Source organism: Balaenoptera physalus, assembly GCF_965194825.1.
Source record: "Balaenoptera physalus genome assembly, chromosome: 17".
Taxonomy (NCBI): Eukaryota; Metazoa; Chordata; class Mammalia; order Artiodactyla; family Balaenopteridae; genus Balaenoptera; species Balaenoptera physalus.
The window spans coordinates 74,916,490-74,938,387 of record NC_138895.1 but is presented as its reverse complement, the minus strand read 5'-3'; the positions used below and the strand labels follow the sequence as shown (position 1 = coordinate 74,938,387).

General features: G+C 38.2%; 1 protein-coding gene and 2 long non-coding RNA genes across 15 annotated transcripts in view; 1 reads left to right on the top strand and 2 right to left on the bottom strand.

Moving 5' to 3' along the window:
- Positions 1–21,898, bottom strand: part of LOC309647128 — a 467,593-nt gene that overhangs the window by 244,926 nt on the left and 200,769 nt on the right. The gene's annotated exons all lie outside the window — the stretch shown is intronic.
- The window catches only part of CYRIB (CYFIP related Rac1 interactor B), a 151,674-nt gene that overhangs the window by 97,772 nt on the left and 32,004 nt on the right, over positions 1–21,898 (top strand). For 10 of the 13 annotated variants that reach the window (XM_082434087.1, XM_082434084.1, XM_082434089.1 and 7 more), the window contains one exon: positions 1,308–1,346. The exons of 1 other annotated variant lie outside the window; for it this stretch is intronic. In XM_082434087.1, the coding sequence (XP_082290213.1) occupies positions 1,308–1,346 (39 nt within the window). The remainder of the gene's footprint in view (positions 1–1,307; positions 1,347–21,898) is intronic. 2 more of the 13 variants (XM_082434092.1, XM_082434093.1) reach the window with 1 other exon arrangement.
- On the bottom strand, positions 9,823–21,891 carry LOC309647120. The gene is made up of 2 exons (XR_014255822.1): positions 19,197–21,891; positions 9,823–18,803 (listed from the first exon to the last, which is right to left on the bottom strand). It is a non-coding gene; the product is annotated as an uncharacterized lncRNA (long non-coding RNA).

Sequence of the window (21,898 nt, the reverse complement as noted above, 5' to 3'; positions counted from 1 at the left end):
CATAGTTGCTGCAGCTGCCCATTTACGGTTATCCCTGGGCATGGCAGCCTCAGTCGAATCCCCTAGGTTCGCGATACCCTCTCTCCTGTGCCTGTTGTGTAGCAGCAGCCATAAGTCCTCGTGGTTGTTAAGGTCAGTCTACAGGACTCCCCCCCCCCCCCCCGCCCCCGCCCCGCCCCGCGCTGCCACGTCCCCTCATCCCTCATTCCTCTCCTGTTTGATTATTGCTTTAGAACTCTTCCTGTAGCTCCTGACCGAAGTGCCTCCCCTTCTCCCGCCGAATCAGAATTTTTAACCCAGTGGAGCCTAAGGTTGCCAGTCTACTTTTCATCTTTTGGTTCCTGGACTCGTGTTTTTTTTTTTTTTTTTTTTTGAAATCTGTCAGAGACACAGTGCCGCATTTCGCATTTCGGCCTTGGGAAGACTGTGTCAGATTACTTACCCGCTTGGATGACAGTGCCCAGTTCCCTCAAGATGTTACCAATCTTTTATACATAGAAATTTTTGTTACATTTGTTAATCCAGGACTCTTGGGTTACATAAGATAAATAATTAGGGGAAGAAAATTTCACATAAAGGTGATTAGTTACATTAGTCAAATGTATCTCCTCACTCTGTGAATTAAGCTGGTTTGTTATCTGGCTTTGTTCTTAGCTGCAAAGTTAGAATAAACTCATTCTGAAAATTTCATTTCACCTAAAATTGTTCAATAAGGCTTTGAAAAAGTAAAACCAGTCCTAGAGAGGACTTTGTGGTTCAGTGAGTTTTGCCAATGTGCCTCTGGCTTATAATAGGTTATTGTCATGGAATATAAGGATCTTAGTGTCTGTAATAAAACTGATTTTTTAATACATTGAAACTGAACTTAAACTGTGATAAGAATATAGAAATATGCCTCTTTTGATAATTTTACAAGAATAAAGAGGAATTACTAATTTTTTCTCTTGGTACGTGAATAAAGAAGAATTACTAAATTTTTTTCTCGTTATCTCCTGCTTCATAAGGTATGATGAGAATTGTGTACTTTTCTTGGTACACCTGCTTGTCTTTTAATATCTTGAGGGTGACAACTAGGGTGTTGTATCACCTATTGGTATTTCTCAGGGCTTAAGATAATGCCTTACTCTTAGTAAGTCCTCCATAAATAGTTGTTGAGTTAATCCAAGGGGAGAAATATATGGCTCATGCATGTGGTATGTAATAGCATTGATGAACTTTGTTGTTAAAGTTAGTTTTCATAAAATTAAAACTTGTTTTAAATTATAATAATGTTTTAGACTTTCTTCCTCTTTTCTTTCTTTAAACAGATAGAGGGACAAGAACAGAATCACCAGCACTGGCTGAAGGTAAATATGTCTTTGGGGGAAATGATTATTCAAATACAAATGAAAAGTTATGATTTAAATTAAAAACTACATTGACTAAACATAATTTAAGGAAAATGTTCTGTATATAATATTGAACTGCTAAAAATGTCTGTAGGAAATACCCTATATTGTTCAGTTTCTGGCTTAGAATGGGAAGTAATATAGATTAATTAGAAGTTTTTTTTGCAGCTTCCTTTCAATAGGAGAGGTATGTGTTTTTCTTTGAATTCCTTTTTAAGTCATTTTAGCTGTCACCAGTATAGTTGATCAAAAAATGTCTAAGCCATAAATCTAGTAGTTAAAAATAAAATGTATATATATACTTGAAAGCTAGCTAGAAGGAAAGACACTTCTACCTATAATGGATTTTGGTCCTTTTATAAAGTCTTGAAAGTAAAGAACACAACCACAACAAAAAAATAATTATAGTTAAAGGGTCCTGAGTACCTAACCATTTATAATCCTGTAATTGTTTTAATTATAACAAGTTAATAGGTATTTGAAAATGTAATTTTTCTATAGACATACTTTGTGTTCTTCGAGTGAAAATGATCAGCTTAAAGTCTCTGTGTTTTTCTAATTATAAACAGATATTTATATTTCAAAACTTGCCTGTCATTTTATTAGAACTGATATGACAGTTATCATAGTAGTCCTTTGGAATTGTAATCATCTCACCTACTCTCTGTGTTACAGTGCAAGAGTTCTCAACCATTTTTTTGTTGCATGAATTCTAATAATAATCCATGATTTTATGAAGTAAAATGCATAGAATTAAAAAGGAAACCAGTTAGTATTGAAATGTAGTTAACAAATATTAAAAATGCAATTTTTGATAGAGTATTATATATGCCTCTCACATTAGAGAATAAGCTTTAGTGACAATTCTGCTAAGTACTGTAATTTTAAATAATGATGAGTTTGCAGTAATTGTAATGTAATGTGAAAATACCTGTGATGTTTATTAATGACAAATTCATAGATATTTCTAATCCTACTGTGGTTTGTTACCTATAATCTTAAATGAAGGAATTGCTAAATCTCACGTAGAGGTTAGTAAGAAGTTTCCCATCCAGATTCAGCAGATCACTGAATTCTCTCTCTGAACCTCAGATTAAGAACTCCTATTAGTGAAAAGTCAGCTAGACCTTTCTTTCTCCATCATATTTGAGTAAGTGTAGTTTTTTATGTTCTGTATTCCTTAAGAAATATTCTAACCAAAATAGCTTTGAAGAAACTTCTGTTTGCTGATCAATAATCAGAGAAACAACAGCATATTCTGTAGAAAAGGGAACAGAAGATAAGTGTGAAGCCCTGGAGAGTGCTTGCCTTCAAAGACCTCACATTCTTGTTCAAGGAACATGAAATAAACATGTAGAAAGTAACATATCAGTTTGCGATGCTAAAAGTTTAACAAGAGAGATGTCATAATTGTCATAGGAAGGATGCAAATAGTAAGTGCTCTGATGCTTGTGTTATAGAAGCACAAAAAAAGGTCAAGACTTGTAGGAAGTCACCAAGTGTCTTCCATTTACTTCAGGAGTATGAACTATACATGAGAATATGCCAACCTAAGCCAGGAAGAGCCTGGAATGGTGTCACTAAGTTTGTATGTCCAGCACCTTGTAGCTGACTACTAATAAAGGGAATGGCAGGTGTATTGAAGTTTGGTTGATGACAAAAATAGCCCTAATATTTGTTTTGAAGAGGACATGGAAGGGGTATCTGACTTTCGCGGTGTTTGGGCTTTTTGGTTTTGTTTTGGTTTTTTTCCTTTTTTTTGGTTGTGGTCCTTGATTCTTTCTATCAGTGTGATCTGACTCTGATGCCATATTCTAAAGATGTTCTTAAAAGCTGCACTGTCAACGTCATTGGAATAAGCCCCACTTTTAAAAAACTAATTTGCTGCTTTTGCCCAAGTCACCAAGTTTCTCTAGTCCTCAGTTCCCTTCTTTTATGAATTTAGAGAATTGAGCTACATGATTTCAAGTCATTTCATGACCCTTATATTCTGGCCTCAGATTTTCTATCCCTTGTCATTCCCTTCATTTCCTTCCTTTCTCTTCTCCTTTTTCCCTCCCAGCAACTTTAGACATATGGTAAAAATATTCAAAGTAGTTAAGTGATCTGACCTTGGATTTATATAAGTATTGTCCTTGTATATGCTATGTGAAACTTTAAAAGCTATAATTATTGGGTAGCATACTTAATTCAAAAAAGTTTATATGATATACACATACTGCATTTTGGTCTTACTTAATGGTTTCAAAAATTCATTTAAAATTAATATGCTCCACTATACTGAGAAACAGTAGATTACCTCCAGTTTTTCGTAAATCATTTTTTTTTGTTTGTTTTTGGGTAAATCAGCTTTTATAACGTTATTTAGTGAAAGGTATCAGACCATGGTATTTGAAAATAATTATAGAGTATGCTTGTTAAATTTACTGAGGGAATCTGTCTACTCTCTAACTGAAGTAAAGTACTATTTTTAAAAATGATATAAATAAAACATATATAAGTGGTTATAATTACCACCTCCTCTGAAAGATCAGAGTGTAATGAATGACCTCTGTTGGAGTCTTTTTAGCATTATCTCTTAAGAGAGATATCATATTATCATTATCTTACAAAATGTAGAAAAATTATTGAAGTATGTATCTTAAAACTTATATGATTACAAAGAAGAGAAAATTTATATTTCATTTTTGTATTCTGTTTGATTATGATGAGCCTGGAGAAGTTATATGTAAGAGATTTTAATTTAAGTTCAAGAACAAGGAAAACGTTTAAATTCCTTTTATTTTTAATTTTTTAATAAATTTGTTTATTTATGTTTGGTTGTGTTGGGTCTTCGTTGCTGCACGTGGGCTTTCTTTAGTTGCAGCGAGCTAGGGCTACTCTTCGTTGCGGTGCGCGGGCATCTCATTGCGGTGGCTTCTCTTGTTGCGGAGCACGGGCTTCAGGTGCTTGGGCTTCAGTAGTTGTGGCTCGCGGGCTCTAGAGCGCAGGCTCAGTAGTTGTGGCTCGCGGGCTCTAGAGCGCAGGCTCAGTAGTTGTGGCTTGTGGGCTTATTTGCTCCTCGGCATGTGTGATCTTCCCGGACCAGGGCTCTAACCCGTGTTCCCTGCATTGGCAGGAGGATTCTTTTGTTGTTGTTGTTGTTGGAATGCTTTATTTATATATAAACCGTATTCATAAGTTATTCAGATATATATGAATGGCTATTTTGGCAGGGGAAACCCCAGCAATTTTTAATGGGCCCTAAAGAAAAAATTGTTGGGTCTGTGCTGAGTGATTTAGGGGCCTGGCAGGCGGATTCTTAACCACTGCGCCACCAGGAAAACCCGAAGCACAGAGTCTTAACCACTGGACCACCAGGAAAGTCCTGGAAGGGCAATTTTTAAGAGCCTCTTAACCATTTCAATCATAAAAAGATAACTAGAAATGCTTATTCCTATATATCAAATCCTGGAAGATTTCCTTGAGATTGGAGGTCTCCTGCTTTCCCCCTCTTTCTCCTCCTCTGAAATCTCTGAGGGGAAAAGAATGATGACAGGTTCGTATTTTATCCTTTCACTACCTTGAGACCTCCTAACCTGGCTTTGAGGCCCAAGTTCCTTGCTGTTTTTGCTGTAGTTTGGTGGCTGGGAGAGGAGTCAGAGGCGCTCATTCTTGGAGGGTGAGGCGGAATGTTTATATGTAGTGGATGAGAACCTCTCTGTAGCCCTTAACCTCTGTGCCAAAATGTATATTAAAAAGCGATTTTTCTGAGGATGACTGTTGTGTTTTAGGATCAAGATTTTAGGAATTTGGGCTCTCGTTGCTGTAATGCATAGGAACACGAGAAATACCGATGACGATTAGTTCAGTGGTGATAAAGGGTGTTGTGGGAAAGTATCAGTGCTGTCTAGACCAGCTTTGATGTGTTAGCAGTAAACCTTTGCCTGCTAACCTTGCCCTTGATTGGGTTTCTCAACTTTGTGGAGCTTATATTTGCATTACTCCTTTGTAGGCAACACATTCCATAAGCTTACTCCCTACTTTGTGTGTTTTTTGTTTGTTTGTTTTGTTTTGTTTTTTTGGCTGCACCACACGGCATGTGGGATCTTAGCTCCTCGACCAGGGATCGAACCCGCGCCCCCTGCAGTAGAAGCACGGAGTCTTAACCACTGGAACCTCAGGGAAGTCCCACTCCCTACTTTGTAAAGTTGCAGTTTGTTTCATTTGACCTAAAGCTACACCTTTTACAGGATGCCCTTCGTTTAGATATGCTCTTCTTTGATGAACAAGCTTTTTTTACTTGAATTTTAATTCATTCATTAATTCAACTAATGTTTATTGAGTAGTGACTGTATAATAGAATGTCTGCTGGAGGCTAGAGGTTCAAAGATGAAAAAGATGTTTGGAAGAACTTTCCCATAAAACTCATCAAGGAACTGATGTGCTCTATCTTCTATAAACTGTTCTATAGAAAAGAAAGAGCCAATGTATAAAATACCAAGACAAGACAAGAACAGAAAGAAGAATTATTGGTTGGTCTTACATGATTATCCAAAGTAAAATATTAGTAAATCAAATCTAGGAATTCATATTTCTTTAACTGACCAAATAGAGTTGATCCCAGGAATGCATGGATGGTTTAGAAGTAGAAAATATATTCATGTAATCTACCATATTCATAGATTAAATGAAAAAATTGTTGATATTTTATAAAAATGGCAGTTTTGCCTCAGAATAATATATATATATATATATATATATATATATATATATATATATATATATATATATATATATATATATATTTAATGGAAAATCAAATCAAAGTCCCATCAAGATTTTTTTTTGTAGAACCTGACAATCACATGAGTGAATAAAAGGCCAAGAACTGCTAAGGTAGTTTTGAGGATGAAGCATTACTTAAACAATAAGCACAGACCACAAAAAAATGATGAAAAATTGGATTGCATGGAACAAAGGGCACCATAAACAAAGTTAAGACATATTACGGACTAGGAGAAAGTATTTGCCATGTATATAAGCATCAAAAGATTGGTATTTAGAATTCCTAAAGCCCAGTTGGGGGAAAAAATGGGTGGTATATCAGTTGGAGTCAAGTTAGGAGAACATACTACTCTGAGTATTTCAAACAGAGGGAATGTAACATAGAGGATTGGTTATTAAAGGTATTAGAAAGACTGGAAAAGCAAAAGGGAGAAGCGGAGGAATAGAGTGACAAAAAAGGTGGGGTGTTGCCTGCTGCCACCAGAGGTAAGCTGCTGCCTCTGCTAGACTTCTGTCTCTAACTGGGGCATTGGATACCGGAATCACCCCAACTGAACTTCTCCTACAGCAGCTGCTAGTCTGTCTTGGCTAGAAACAGGAAGCTTCTCTCTCTCTTCAGCCTTCTCCTCACCCTCTAGTGCCGCTTATCAAAATAACCCAACAGGAACCCAGCTGGCAGGGCAGGATGTCTAGGGAATGTCGTTTACAGATCCGAGGCCCCAGCAGTATGGAGTAGAGAGAGTAGTGTATGCAAAGGTAGGTGTGGGGCTGAGAGACAGTGGAAAAAATAAATGGCACAGGTGGCAAAGGATATGAACATACATTTTACAAATGGCCTATAAACATACAAAGAAATAACACATTTATTACTGGTAATCAAGAAAATGCACATTAAAACATTAGATATTTCACAACCTAAAAATTAAAGCTTGAGGTTTTGGAGGCTAAGAGAGAGCAAGTCTTTTGCTAGTGGAACAGTGCATTGATAGAAGTACTTTGGAGAGCAATTTGGTACAGTCTAGTAAAGTTAAAGCTGCGTTTTGATTTCTAAATAGCTGTTCTGTGGAAACTCTTGTACCTGGGCACAAAGTATGGGTAGTGTGTGTAAAGCATAACTCGTTAATAGAGAAAAATTGAACATCCATTGTCCCTCAGTAGGGGAATGAATAAACAAACTGGTTTCTTTGAACAGTGGCATAGTATGTAACATCTAAAATGACTGAACGTGGATAATTCTCAAAACACCATTGAGTGGGAAAAGTGAGTTTTAAAGGAACATGGACAGTGTATCATGAATGCAAATTGAAAAGCAGAACAGTACTATGTAGTTTATGAATACGTACCTTCGCAGTAAGATTTTTAAAATATGTTTGGCAAGGAAGCATGTTTTGAAGATGCTGATTACCTTAGGAGATGTGAGAGGGGAAGAGAGGAAAGTTGGTTGGGGGAGGTTGGGAGATTAACTACACAAAAAAAGTAGGCCAGCGTCTGAAGCAACTATGGCAAAAAGTTATTGCTGGGTGGTAGAGTATGTGAATATGATATTTTTAATGTTTGAATTGTTTCCTAATTTGAAGAGATAGAAAATAAGAAAATTAAGAATCAGCTCCTCTGGGAAGCCTTTGGTTAGGTGTTCCTTTTTCTGTATGTTCATAGAGTTGTTGGCATGCTTCTGTATGGGAGCATGCCACATTATCTGTCTGGTCTCTTCCAGTTGTCTGAGAATTTTTCAATGCCAGCTATTCAGTCTTTGTCACAGTGATTGGCAGATAGGAGCCAAGGAAACATTGTTTGATTTAAAACAGCAATAGCAACCACCAGGCACTGTACACAGCTAGATATAGAAGTTAGGGTTTTATAATGGTAAGATTTTCATTTAATAGACCATCCATGCATTGCTGCATGTGTTTTGGGAGAGTTCAGGCACCTGAATTCCACTCCGGTCATTTTTGTTGGGCATCTTTGAATGAGTCACATGTCTTCTCTGAGCATCAGTGGCTTTAGTTTTTAAATTTTTAGAATTATTGATACAGACAAAAGAATGTATACCTTTATTTGTGAATTTAACAGCCTAAAAATAAAAGATTTCCATGAATCCACCAGTAATTGAGGGACTAGAGTATTCCCTAAACCTTTGAAGTTTCCCAGTCCTATGGCCTTGTCCCTTGCCAGAGATAACCAGTATCTTAACTTTTGTGTTTGTCATTCCCTTGCATTTTAACATGTATTCTTTTTACCACCGATAAGTATATATAATTTTTTCCTGGATTTGAAAATAGTGGTAAATTTTAAGAAAGTGAATTCAGTTCAATGATCATATATTTTTTTAAAGAGAAACTTTCATAATAAATCCTTATAAACTAGGTAATTCTGAGTTTCAGTTTTGTTTTGTTTTGCTTTCATATTTCCATCACACACCATCCTGTATACTCCTAAATTATTTACTTCAGAACTTTGTACTAGTCCTTCTCATAACCTTTGTCTGTCCCTGAATGCAGGACATTAGAGCAGGAAGCATTTCTTTGCTTTCTTCTAAATTTGCAACTCAGGCAGCTAATTTGCATTGGTGGTTTAATTTTTAATGGCTGGGTGCATGGAAGAGTACTAGTACAAGTAATCTTTGAATCAAACTCCAAGATACCATGACAATCTGATGTAATACTCTTTTATTATGGCTCACTTCCATTTAAGGAGCAACATTGGTCTCCTAATTTATTGTACTTATTGCACATAGCCAGGCATCCTAGTGAGTGTTTTATTTAAAATAGCTTAACTGGGAATTCCCCGGTGGCACAGTGGTTAGGAATCCACCTGCCAATGCAGGGGACATGAGTTCGAGCCCTGGTCCGGGAAGATCCCACATGCCAAGGAGCAACTAAGCCCGTGCGCCACAACTACTGAACCTGTGCTCTAGGGCCTGTGAGCCACAACTACTGAGCCCACACGCCACAACTACTGAAGCCTGCGCGCCTACAGCCCGTGCTCTGCAATAAGAGAAGCCACCGCAATGAGAAGCCCGCGCACCGCAATGAAGAATAGCCCTGCTCGCCGCAACTAGAGAAAGCCCACACGCAGCAACGAAGACCCAACATGGCCAAAAATAAATAAATTAATTGAAAAAAATTTAAAAAAATAAAATAGCTTAACTAAGACTTTTCTTTTTAAAATACTAAATTTAAGTGTATCCACTAGATGTCAGCATATCGTACCATATGTAGAATCAGAGCCAGAAGAAATGTGAGACATTCAGTCTACCAAGTAAACTGACCTGTGTAAAGTCACATATTTTATGATAGAGTCAAAACTAGAAATCAAGTCTCCCAATTTTCATTCCATTCTTTGTTTATGTCATATTTCTTTAAGGCAAGTAGCTTAACTCCATGTTAATCACTAGACTAATAAAATACATTGTGCTAGGGATTGGTGGTGAGATTTTAGTACTGGTATGATGGTATTGTAGCTGGGCACCCAGGAATACCTGGAGCATGCTTCTCTTTCTTTATATTTTGCAGAGTAAGGAGAATCAAAGAGTCACTTTATTAAGAGGTACACTAATAGCTGGTGATGATGGATTAGGTAGTGTTGGTAAGGTTAAGAATTAAGCTACTCTCTGTGAGTTCCTCTGTATAAGTCAGATTTCAACTAGGAAAGCAGAAACCTTGCTAGGTATTTTATTTTTTTCACACACTGTATTTTATTTTTACAAGAGATAAATAGACTGACATCAAGCATTGTACATGGATGACCACAACAAAAGCAACAATGATTGCAATTACCAAACATGGAACACACTCATACTATGTCATAATATTGACATTCAGTCCAGTAATCCTCCACTGTAGCAGCTCCTTTACTTTGCAGTGAAAATTGATTTGTATATTCTTTGCCTCTGAGTCCTTGTGGGATTTTTTTTTTTTTAATTCAAACAGAAAGTCACAAAAATTATACTCATCCTCATCAGTTCACTCAGTCCCATGTAATTAATTTTTTTTTTCATCTTGATCTTTTGTTAGTACTTTTATGAGTTCATCAGTTTTTCATTAGAGTTTGCTAGGTATATTAAAACAGGAGATTTAATATATGTATTAATTTACACAAGTGTTGGAAGCCTGAGCAAAAAGAGGATGCTGGGGTCTGTGTTTTTACTTACAACAACTTCTGTCACCAATTCTGGACTGTTTTCCAACACCGCCTCTGACACCAAATGTGTGGGTATTTTCCCCCACACCAACCAATTCTTCAGCTCTCCAGACACCGTCTAGGTGTTCTATAATTCATTTGATTCTAACACTGTGTGGAGTGAGTGTAGACCCCACAGGTTAAGGGCTCCATCCCATAATACTGCCCTCCACTCCAGATGCCTGTCGCAAATCCTAGGCCTCCTCTACTTCTGACCAACCAGCTATATATTGGAGCTTCCCACGACCCCCTTCTCAGGTTCAATTATCTGCTTTAATGACTCACAGAACTCAGGGAAACACTTTACTTACTCGTTCCAGTTTATTATAAAGGATTTTATAAAGGGTACGAATGAACAGCCAGATGAAGAGGTACATAGGGTGAGGTCTGGAAGTATACCGAGCATAGGCGCTTCTGTCCCCATAGAGTTGGGCTGTGCCATCCTCCCAGCATGTGGATGCATTTACCAACCGGGAGGCTCCATTATGTAGGCATGACTGATGATAAATCATTGACTATTGATGATCAAACTCAATTCTTTTTTTACAATTAAAAAATGTTTAATGCCACCCATGACCCTTCCATTATAGAGAGTATATTCATTGTAGAGAATAAAATTCCTTAACCTGACGTCTAAGGCTCTCTCTGATTCGACATCAAGCCATATTTCAGTAGAGCAGAGTGGCTAAGGGCACAGGGAGACAGGCCGCCCCAGCCTGAATCCCAGCTCTGTGGGAATCTCCAGTCCTTCTCCCCTCCCCAGAGGTCAGGAGATGGGGCTGAAAGTTCCAGCTCTCTAGTCACGCCTTGGTCTTTGTGGCAACCAGTCCCCATCTTGAAGCTAACTAGGGGCTTGCCTAGTATCATCTAAAAAACAAAGGAGGCTGCTGCCACCCAGGAAATTCCAGGGATTTAGGAGCTCTGTGTTAGGAACTGGTGATAAAGGCCAAATATATATTTCTTATTATATCACAAGAGGTAACTGAGATATTTTGAAATTTTAAAAAATTATTTATTTGTTTATTTTTGGCCGCATTGGGTCTTTGTTGCTGCACGTGGGCTTTCTCTAGTTGTGGCGAGCGGGGCCTACTCTTTCTTGTGGTGCATGGGCTTCTCATTGCGGTGGCTTCTCTTGTTGCGGAGCACGGGCTCTAGGCACATGGGCTTCAGTAGTTGTGGTGCACGGGCTCAGTGGTTGTGGCTCACGAGTGTGGGCTCTAGAGTGCAGGCTCAGTAGTTGTGGCACACGGGCTTAGTTGCTCTGCGGCATGTGGGATCTTCCTGGACCAAGGATCAAATCCATGTCCCCTGCATTGGCACGCGGATTCTTAACCACTGCACTACGAGGGAAGTCCAGTAACTGAGATATTAATGGTAACCACAGGAAGTAACCATCACTCCTAAAGCTGGGGGAGAAAAGGCAAGAGGTGGATTAGCCAGAATTTAGGTGTGTGAAGGAGGAAGGCTGGAAGCTTAGACCTCTGAAGGGGGCCAGGCATTTTGCTGCTGCCAGGAGTTCCACAAGAAGCTAGAGCTTGAAACCATAGCTGTCTTTTGCTCATAGGAAGTGCTGACAGGACTTGAAAAACAGAAAGAGAGACCTTCTTTCTTCCCACCTTCCAGTTTTCTTTTAGTGGCTCCCACTGATGGAATATACTGAGAAGTCAGCTGACAAAGTAGTCTAGGACATACACTTCACAGCTTCCTTTCCCCAGCATCACAAAGCAGATTATAGAAGGATAGGCTTGGGGTGTGAGAAATAGCTAACAAACGGTCACTGTCCACCTCTTTGACTCCACAGCGTTCTTTTATCCATGTTGATTTAGCGACGACAGTAACAGCATTTTCATGCTTCCTCTCAGAATGTTTGTTCTTGGATAGTTCATGCTCTAGGGGTACAGGTGGGAGGGAAAAAATGCTGTGTGAATCTAGAGTCCCAGAGAGAATGCTGAGTCTACTTACTTTGCAAGTTCAGTGGAGCCAGATGTGGGGAGAGCTGCAGTCCTGGGAGCTCAGGTTCTGCTTAAGCATGTTCACCACAGAAATGTCGGAAAACTGCAAGGGCAAGAGCAAACGGGAAATCTCGGTTGTGCTATTAAATGAACAGATACTTGTTGCCAGTCACTGTCATTGTGTTAGAACAAAAGATTCTGTTTAGCAGCTTCTCTTGTTGGGAAGAAAGGGGGAAAGGAAAGTGGAGAAGTAGGTGCGAGAAGGTTAGGGTGTGATGTGCATTTGCAGTGCCATCGGGAAAGCACATAGCATAACGTCATGATAATTATTACATATACTTTTTGATAGACTTGCTTGAGTTGGTTATTTCTCTCCATTATACTGGCACTCAGCTATTTCAGCTTCTTACGTAAAATTATCATGTTTAATACCATTAACTGCTGTGTTCCTAATGTGAGTTGCAGCATTATCAGAAGCTAAGAAGGAATTATGATTATACCTCTCCTTTAAATTATTTGGTACCTAACTGATCCTTTACATAAAAGAAATACCATTGGATCCACCTATTTACAGTCATTAAATTAATTCATTAGATATTTATTGAATATTAACTCTGCCCTATGTTGAATATTTCCTTTGTGTACTTGTATCAGGGTACACCAAATACACATTTGGCTAATAATCAATATTCAGCCAAGGCCAAAGCTGAAAATCATCACAGAATTAACTTCTGAGATGCATGAATAAATCTGAAAATTTATCAAAATTTAATTATTATAATGTTATTAATTGTAATAGTCAGATTTTAAAAGTTTGATATATTGAAATTTTTATTCTTGCCCTGTTGTCAGCTGCTGGCTCACTGCTGGAGTCACTTCTGCTGTTCATTATTAAATCAACACTTGCTTTCAAATCATGTGATGATGCAGTTTAGGAGCAGTTCTGCAAACAAGACTTTGTGCGCTGTTTGAAAAAGATGGTGCCTGAATTATTTCAGAGGCAGACGTGCTAAGTGAGATTGTTGATATCATTTGAATTATTTTGAAGTTTCTACTATTTTAGCCTGTACTTTCTGCTTTATGTAATCACTTGAGAAATGTTTATCCTTAACCTTAGACCTAGAAATGTGGCACTGGAGTTACATAACTGGTTTTCAGGATAGTTTCTACTTGCCTTTCACTTTTTTATTCACCAAATTGCAACATTTTCTGTGTAGTAGGTTGATTAGAAGGCTTTTTTCAGCATGTGTCATATCATATTTCTGTAATTGCTCTCTTCGAGCACATCAATTTGGATATTTCTTCAACAGGCTCCAGCAGGTGGAAGTTATTAGTGATTTTTTTTGCTGTTGGCATTAATTATCTTAGTACAATATTGATGCTTTTTTATGTTAAAGCAGATTTTTAAACATGTAATAACTACTTGGTTGAATATATGAATGACAAAGCGATTCCAGACTCCTTTGTATCTCTGGTAGTTTGTCTTTGGAAGGACAATTATTAAAGGGATTCATTATTTTTTTTGCTTGTGCAAAATACTACATTTTGTGATGTTACATTGTGTTTTAGTTTTTGAATACACAACTGAAGGGTGTGAACTTGTGATTCCTGGCCTTCATCACGTGTGTACCATTGTCAGTGAACATTGTATCATATTTTTCATTACTGATTTTCCATTCCATTAATATTGCTTCAGAGTCACGGTACATGTTACATGAGAACCAGAAATTTCTTGGTTGACAAGTAAAGCAGAAGCATAGTTGCATTCCAGAGTAACTCACCATCTTGTCAATTTTAAAGATTTTCAGTTGCTTCTACAGGTCTGAATATCTGTAAGATTGAGAAATAGCATATTTAATATTAAGTAATATTTTATGTGCGACAGAATATAGTTCAGGAACATTGTATGGTAGTATGTTTTCTAGAAGACCTTTTTGCCTAGGATTCAGAGCTTCGGTAAATATAAGAAATTATTTGTCTTTAACACTAAAAACAGTTGGTAGTTTCTAGTGATCATTTTGGCAAGTTTTTTCACATTCACACATTTTTATTCCCCGTAAATTGGAAGAAATGGGATTGTATTAAGGCATTCTTATGAAATCTGTTGTTTGGTGGTTTTATTAGAACAAAGTATGTTTTCAGTATCTCCTTATTTTCTTAACACCACATTTCTCTGCGTTCTTTATTCATTTATCTGAGTTGAAGATGGTAATGGATATTGGCTTGATTTTGGAGTTTGTCCTCCTTGTAAAATTCTGAGGGGACAGAACTGACATTCTGCTTTTAATTTTTTATCAGAAGATGTGAAGAATTCCCAAATAGGACTTTTTTGGAGGATGTATGGTCTAAAGGAAATTAAATAGAATAAGCTTTAAAATGTGGGTTTAAATTTTAATGTTATGAGTGCTGTTCAGTTTTACAAAGATCAGAATTCTGATACAGGCTAGTCTCCATTCTTATTTATATTTTGGAGCCATATTTATGGCTATGGGAGGATATTATGTTCTTCCTAAGTTATCTTGGCAAACTGTAATTTTCTTGGTATTCATAGTGTCTGTCAGTTTATTTCCCTAATATTTAACATTTCAAAAATTTTTAATTTTTGTACATAAAATTAATGGCTCTTATGGGAGGGCGGTGGGAGGGAAGGACTGTCTTCATTCATTTGACTGAGAAGGCAGTGAGCTCTTCCTAAATTCTCAGGCCATTTTTTTTCTTTTTTCAACTCATAGTTTTCAGTCAGTATTTATTTTGGTCTTTCATCTCTCCTTGGAATACTCCTGTAATTTTACGGACAAATTTTTGTTTTCTATGTGTATTTTTGATCATGGAATTATTCAACACATATTTGTTACTACCTACAACATTGTAGGCGTTACTCTAGGTGCTGGGGATAGAGTAGCATACAGAACAAAGCTCCTGTCTCCTTAAAGTTCACCTTGCAGTAGAAGACAGACTAAACAGATAAGCAAAGGAATGAATATGTGTTAGATGGTGATAACCATCAATTTGGGAAGGGGATAGAGAGGAGAGAGAGGAAGAGGTATTATGGATGGATTGGTGAAGGAAGTGCTCTCTGAGGTGGTCTAATTAACGCAACGACCACATGAAGTGCAGTAGCTTGTCATTTAAAGGTCTGTGGACAAAGCATCCCAGGCCAGGGAAAGGCAGGTGTACAGAGGCTCCAAGGAGAGAGAAATCTTGCTGTGTTAGAGAAACTGCAACAGGCTGTTGTGGAGAGTGATGGGAGATGAAGCCAGAGTGAGTTGGGGACAGATCATGTAGGGTTTTGTACGACCTGGTGAGGAGTTTGGATTTTATTCTGAATGTAGGAGTAAGCCATTGCATGTTTTTGAGCGCAGAAAGGATGTGGTCCATTTGTATTTTTAAAAGATTGCTTTGCCTCTTATAATAAGAAGAGATTGTAGTAGGAGGCAAAGGTAGAAGCAGTTAGGAGGCTTTGGAAGTAATCTGAGCAAGAGGTAATGGTGGTACGAACCAGACTGGTATAGCAGTGAAGGAAGTGAGGCAGGGTATCCTTTAAGCTAATGATAAAAGTATATTGAGGAGAGAGTGTCATATGCTCCTGACAGGTGAAATAAGGTATGGACTTGAGTATTGACCATTGGAATTAGCAATGGATGTTATTTGATGACCTTGCCAGACCAATTTTGGTGGTATAGGATTGGGCAAAAAGCCAGGTTGGAGTGGGCTTAACAGAGGGTAGAAGGAGAGAAATAAAAGACAATGAGTGTAGGCAACTCTTCTTAAGGAATTTGCTGCACAGAGAAGCAGGGAATAGGGTGGGAGCTGGGGAGGGAAATAGAATGAAGATAGGTTTTTGTTTTGTATTAAGGTGGGAGAAATAACTGCATGTATGCCAAAGGAAAGGATCCAGAAAAAGAACAGCCGTCAAGCAGGAAGGAAGCTCAGGGGAGTGTGCTGTCCTAAATGGCAGATGAAGAAAGTGTGTCGGGAAGGAGCACGTGATAAATTGGGTCGGAGGCTATTAAGAGGTCCAGTGAGTTGAGGTGTGAGAATTGCCCTTTGGATTTCGCCAGATGCAGGTTTCCGTGAGCTTGACAGGGACCAGCTTCATCGTAGTGGTGGGTGTAAAAGCCAGATTGGAATGAGTTGAGACAATGAGAAGAGGAAAAGTAGGAAGATATAACTACAGACAGCTCATTTGACAGGTGGCTATGAAGAAGACGGGCAGGACGATGTGGTCAGAGAGGGGACGTGAAGCTTTGCTTTTCATATAGAGAGTAGGAGAACGGGTGCCCTGAGGAAAGGTTGTCTATCAAGAACAGGTGCAGAGGTAAAGTGAGTGGTTACTGATGAAGAAAGGGGGGTAGAAAGGATAGTAGGTGTTTCCTTTTCTTGGTTTTTGCGGATAAAAGATGTAGGGAGGTCATTTCTTCATGTGAGGATGGAAGATAGATTGAGGTTTGAGGAGATATTTTTTAAAAGCCTTGGGGAAAGGTCAGCTGGTGGAGGGGGAAGTAGAGCGGCTGCAGGTAGGAGTAGGATCGCTAGGCTCACGTGAGTGCGCTTCATGTCTGTGGTCACACGTTGAAAGCAGTGGTTCTTAACTGGGGGCAGTTTTGCCCCCTAGGGAGTATCTGGCGCTATCTCGAGACGTTGTTGGTGGTCACAGCTGGGCGTGGGGTGATACCAGGTGTCTAAGGGGTAGCGGCCTGGGATGCTGCTAAACATCCCACAGTGTACGGGACGGCCCCACGACAAGGAATTATATGGTTTGCGTGTTAATAGTGCCGAGTTTAGGAAACCGTGGTTTATAGTGAATCTTGTCAGTATGTTTATGAGGTTTTCTTCCTTCTTCCCCCACCAAGAAGTATTTATTAAATTTATAAATTGGCTGTGAAGAAAACTGACACTAAACAAACATAGTCACTTAGATTGTGTTAGGCGCAACTACTGTTGGTGAGGTTGGCAGACAAAACCTCTCTGAAGAGGGGCATTTGAGGTGAGGCCTGAAGGGTGAACGGAAGCCAGCCGTGGGAGAGCCCTTGGAAGTGGCATTCCAGGCATAGGAGACAGCCTTATAAAACCCCCCTGAGCCCAAAAGAGTAGATGAAGTAACAGCGTCTCTTAGGAATTTTCTAGAAAGAGAGATGAAGTAACATATTAACGGTACCATGTATTTGTGTTTCTAGTGGCTTCTATTATTCTAGTTAAGGAAACTTCTTTTCAGATGTTTTATGGGAAAATGGTCCGATGTATTTATTAAATGCCTTTCGTGAGCTCAGAAATACATTCCACAGACTACCGGCCAGGAAGAGCATGCTCCTTTCCAGATAAGCCTCCAACGTTGAAACAAACACATAATGTGAGAGCTCGTAGTCACAAAAAGACGCGGAAAATATTGCACACACTCAAATATATCTGACTTCTGTGTATCAAATTTCTTCTTAGCTTATTTATTAAATATTTATAATATTTAGTTTAAATCCAAGGATTACAATAAAAAGTGCATTGAAAGAAAATTCTTTAGTTTTTTCCTCCTAAATTCAGATTGGAAGACAGTTTATTATCCTAAGCTGTAATTTTTATTATTTACCTTGAAATAGTGCCTTTAAAGTATATCAGTATTTTGGACCAAGTTTTATATACTCTGAAAAATCTTTTATATCCTTTGTATCAGATTTGTTTATTCATCTGAAATTTAGAAATCATATTAGTCAGAACTCTTTTAGATGCAAATAACAGAAGCCCAACTCAACTAAAAAGGTAAAAGGGAAATTGAAAGAAACGAGGGTATGTTAAAACCAGAGGAAAATCTAAACTCAGCTGAGGTAAATGGCAGCTGAAACTTGGGAACAAATAGAATCAGAAATTAAGGACTTGTGAACGCTTTCTGAGGCTCTCCACTGCATGTTGGCTTCATTCTTTTGTGACAGACTAGCTTCCTCTAGGGCAGGAAATACAGCTGCCACACGCTCCAAAGCCTCACATCCACAGGTTCTGCTACCGGAGACAGATCCTGGGGGTCAGTCAGGTCACTCTAACGACAGCCAGAGCGAGAGCAGCAAACACTTTGCCAGGCATGATACTAAATGTTTTGCTTGTATTAACCCATTTAATGATTTTATGAACCCTCTGCAGTGGGTATTATTATTATACACATTTTATAGATGAGAAAACTGAGGAATGGAGAAGTTAGGACACTTGACTAAAGTCCCAGAGCTTGAAAGTGGCAGAGCTGGGGGGTTTGAACCCAGGCAGTCTGGTACCTTGCAGAACTGCCAAGTAGCCATTATGTCATATTCATTGAAATCAGTCACACTGAGGGGGTGGAGAGGTTTTTTGGTTTGGTTTTGTTTTTGACTGAAGAGTTAAACTATGCAAGACAGCAGGGACATGGTTTTAATTTTTTTGTTTATTCTTATAAAAAGGTGTGACAACTGATAATATTATAATGAACTGTTCTCAGAGCTTTGAAAAATTCCATGAGTTTTTGTTCGGAGACACACATGATGTGGGTTGCCTGCACAGCCTCTGTCTTTCTTTTTTTCTTTTTTTTTTTTTTAATATGTATTTGTATACGTATAGTAACACTAATCTTCATTTATCAATTTCCCCCCTCCTTTCCTTTTAATTAATTAATTTATTTATTTTTGGGTGTGTTGGGTCTTCGTTTCTGTGCGAGGGCTTTCTCCAGTTCCAGCGAGCAGGGTCCACTCTTCATCGCGGTGCGCGGGCCTCTCACTGCCGCGGCCTCTCTTGTTGCGGAGCACGGGCTCCAGACGCGCAGGCTCAGTAGTCGTGGCTCACGGGCCTAGCCGCTCTGCGGCATGTGGGATCTTCCCAGACCAGGGCTCGAACCCGTGTCCCCTGCATTGGCAGGCAGACTCTCAACCACTGTGCCACCAGGGAAGCCCTGCACAGCCTCTTTCTTTTGTGCTGTAGGGTTTGCCCCCTAGGAGACATTTGCCACCATCCAGAATCATTTCTGGTTGTCACAGCTTGTGTGGTGGGTTACTACGGCATCCAGTGTGTTAGAGGCCCAGGATGCTGCTGAAGATCTTAACAGTGTGAGACGGACCCCTCTCAACAAAAGAATTACCCAGCCCCAAATGTTAATAGAGCTGAGGTTGAGAAACCTGTACTAGATAAACTGGGCCATTTTCTAGCTAAGAGTCACTGTTCGGGATGAAGAGATAAAAAAATTCCGAATCTTTGAGTACTTGTGAGGAGTGAATAGGTCAGGACCAAGTATGATGCAGGGTGAGGGGTGTTAGGGTCACATTAGGCTGGGGTGCCTCGAAAGAAGGACTAAATAATGGAAGGAATTTGCAGAAGTAGATGTAGAAAAATGGAGCAAACTTGGATAGTTTCAGTATTTTCCCTGAGGATCAACTGTGTGCATACAAGTACAAAGGTAAGGAAACTTAAATCTGTCCCTTCTCCCTCTCTCCTGTACCTGATGAAGCTCTCATCGGACTAATTTTAGGACAGCATTTTAGCAATATTCTTGACAAAAGAGAGCTAAAAGTGGGTTTTGTGATTTACTCTGATTTATAACATTGAGATTCATTGACAGATTGAAGACTGTGGGTTGTGTTAAAAGAAGTAGAGCCATTATTATTTTTTTAAAGTTATTTTGTGATTTTGGGGTTATAACAACAGGCAGCATTTTTATTGAATGCTTTCTGTGTGCCATACACTGTGCTAATAAGAAGTCAGTGTTTAATCTCATTGAACTCTCATAATAACCCTTTATTTAAGATGGTTACAATGAAATGTGTGTTTTACTGAGGAAGAAAATGAGTCCCAGAAAGGCTGACTACCATCCTCAAGGGCAAACAGCTATTTAGCTAGAGTTGGAATTTTGGTTTGATTCCATAGTCTAAACTCTTTTAACACCAAATGTGTGCGGCCTTTTTGTCTTAAAGACGATTACAGTCCTCTCTCATACTGATTTTCCATCTGTGGTTGAAGTTTTGATACCACTAGGTAATTCTTTGTATATTTGGTCTTGGGTCTTGTTAGTGAGAGAATTTATATATGTTTGGAAACAGATACTCCGTATATATTTGAAAGCTTTTAAAAATTGAAGCTGTGAAATATTTTTTTCCAAATGTTCCTAAAATAATTTATTGAATAGATTTAGTAACAATTTAAGGTAATTATTTGGATGTGATGATTTTGGAAAAATGGTTATATTTTCCTTATATATAAAAGTTTGGTATTATTAAACTTTTTTACAGTGTAAAAGATAATTAAGATGAAATGTTTCCCTTTTTTAATCTCACATAGTCCATCTGTGTCATACATTGTACAGAACCTTTCCAGTGAAATTCTGTGTAATAGGGATTTTAATATCAAAAATAACATAGATCCCTACCTCTCCCATATGGGGCATCATTTTAAAAGAGGGGATCCTTCTTGTTAACCATATCTGTGAATAAATTAGATTGCTTTCAACATTTCTAAGAAGTGTGTGTCAGTCCATCAGATTTTGATCTCTAAAGCAAATAACTGTTATACAAATACTGTTATTTCCTCTCTGCGAAGCTTAAGTGAGGAACATATGCCATTGTCTAGAGAGTAAGTGGAGGAAGGGGGCACAGCACAGCTGGCCAGAGTGCGCTTTTCAGATTTCTTGTAATAGGGGTGAGCAATAAGGTGTTTTTTTTCATTGATAAGAATATTGCTACTTTTGTATTTTGTTTCATTTACATTTACCAATAGTTCCATATTTGGAGAAAAAGTATGGAGATTGGGGGAGGGGAGGGTATGGGATGCCTGTGATACCATAGTCTGCCTTTCCTATAGTTACTGCAACTACAAGGTTTGAATCTGGTTTCCTGGATGTTCCTGACCCCCTCCTTCCACCTTCATCCTCACTGAGTCATGGCAAATTCTTGGGCAAGATTTATACCATCGCATTATTTTTCCTCTGCAAATTTATGAAGTTGTAATAATTGCTGGCTCCCTTTGTGTTTGTTTGCTGTGTTAACTTCTAAGTTACATATTTTGTATGTGTATAGTTGATATTGTTGAATAATCAATCTATGAGTTAAATAACAAAAAGTTTGATTATTCTTAGGAGTATAGAAAATGTAAGAAATACTGGTTTATGTGTGGTAAAATTTTAAAAATGGGTCATTAATTGATATCTCCCTTCAGTCTTTATGTGGTTTGAGTACTGTTTTCCATGTATTCCCAATAGGATTTGATTCTGCAAGAAGGACAATATCCCTATTATTTAAGAATAATGGTCTCAATATTTGCTTAGTTGAGAAATCTATTTTTGATGTTAATTTAAATTGAGAATATATGCCTCAAACATTTTAAAGGAGTAACACTAGCATAGATATTAATCAAATGTAAATATTGCAAGTTATATGTAAAAATCTAATCTTTTTGCCAGTTTTGTTTTATGTAACTTTTTTGATATGTGGAAAAGAGGGACAAGAGCTATAAACTCAGAGCCAAATGTGCTTTTGTTATTCCAAATTTTCAACGCCAGAAGCATATAAACCTGCACCTGTTGGTAATTATGAGCAAGCCAGCCTTTGCCGAACCCAGGCCTCTGCTTAAAAACTTTTTTACTGGAACTAAATGATGTTGCCATTTTTATTTTTA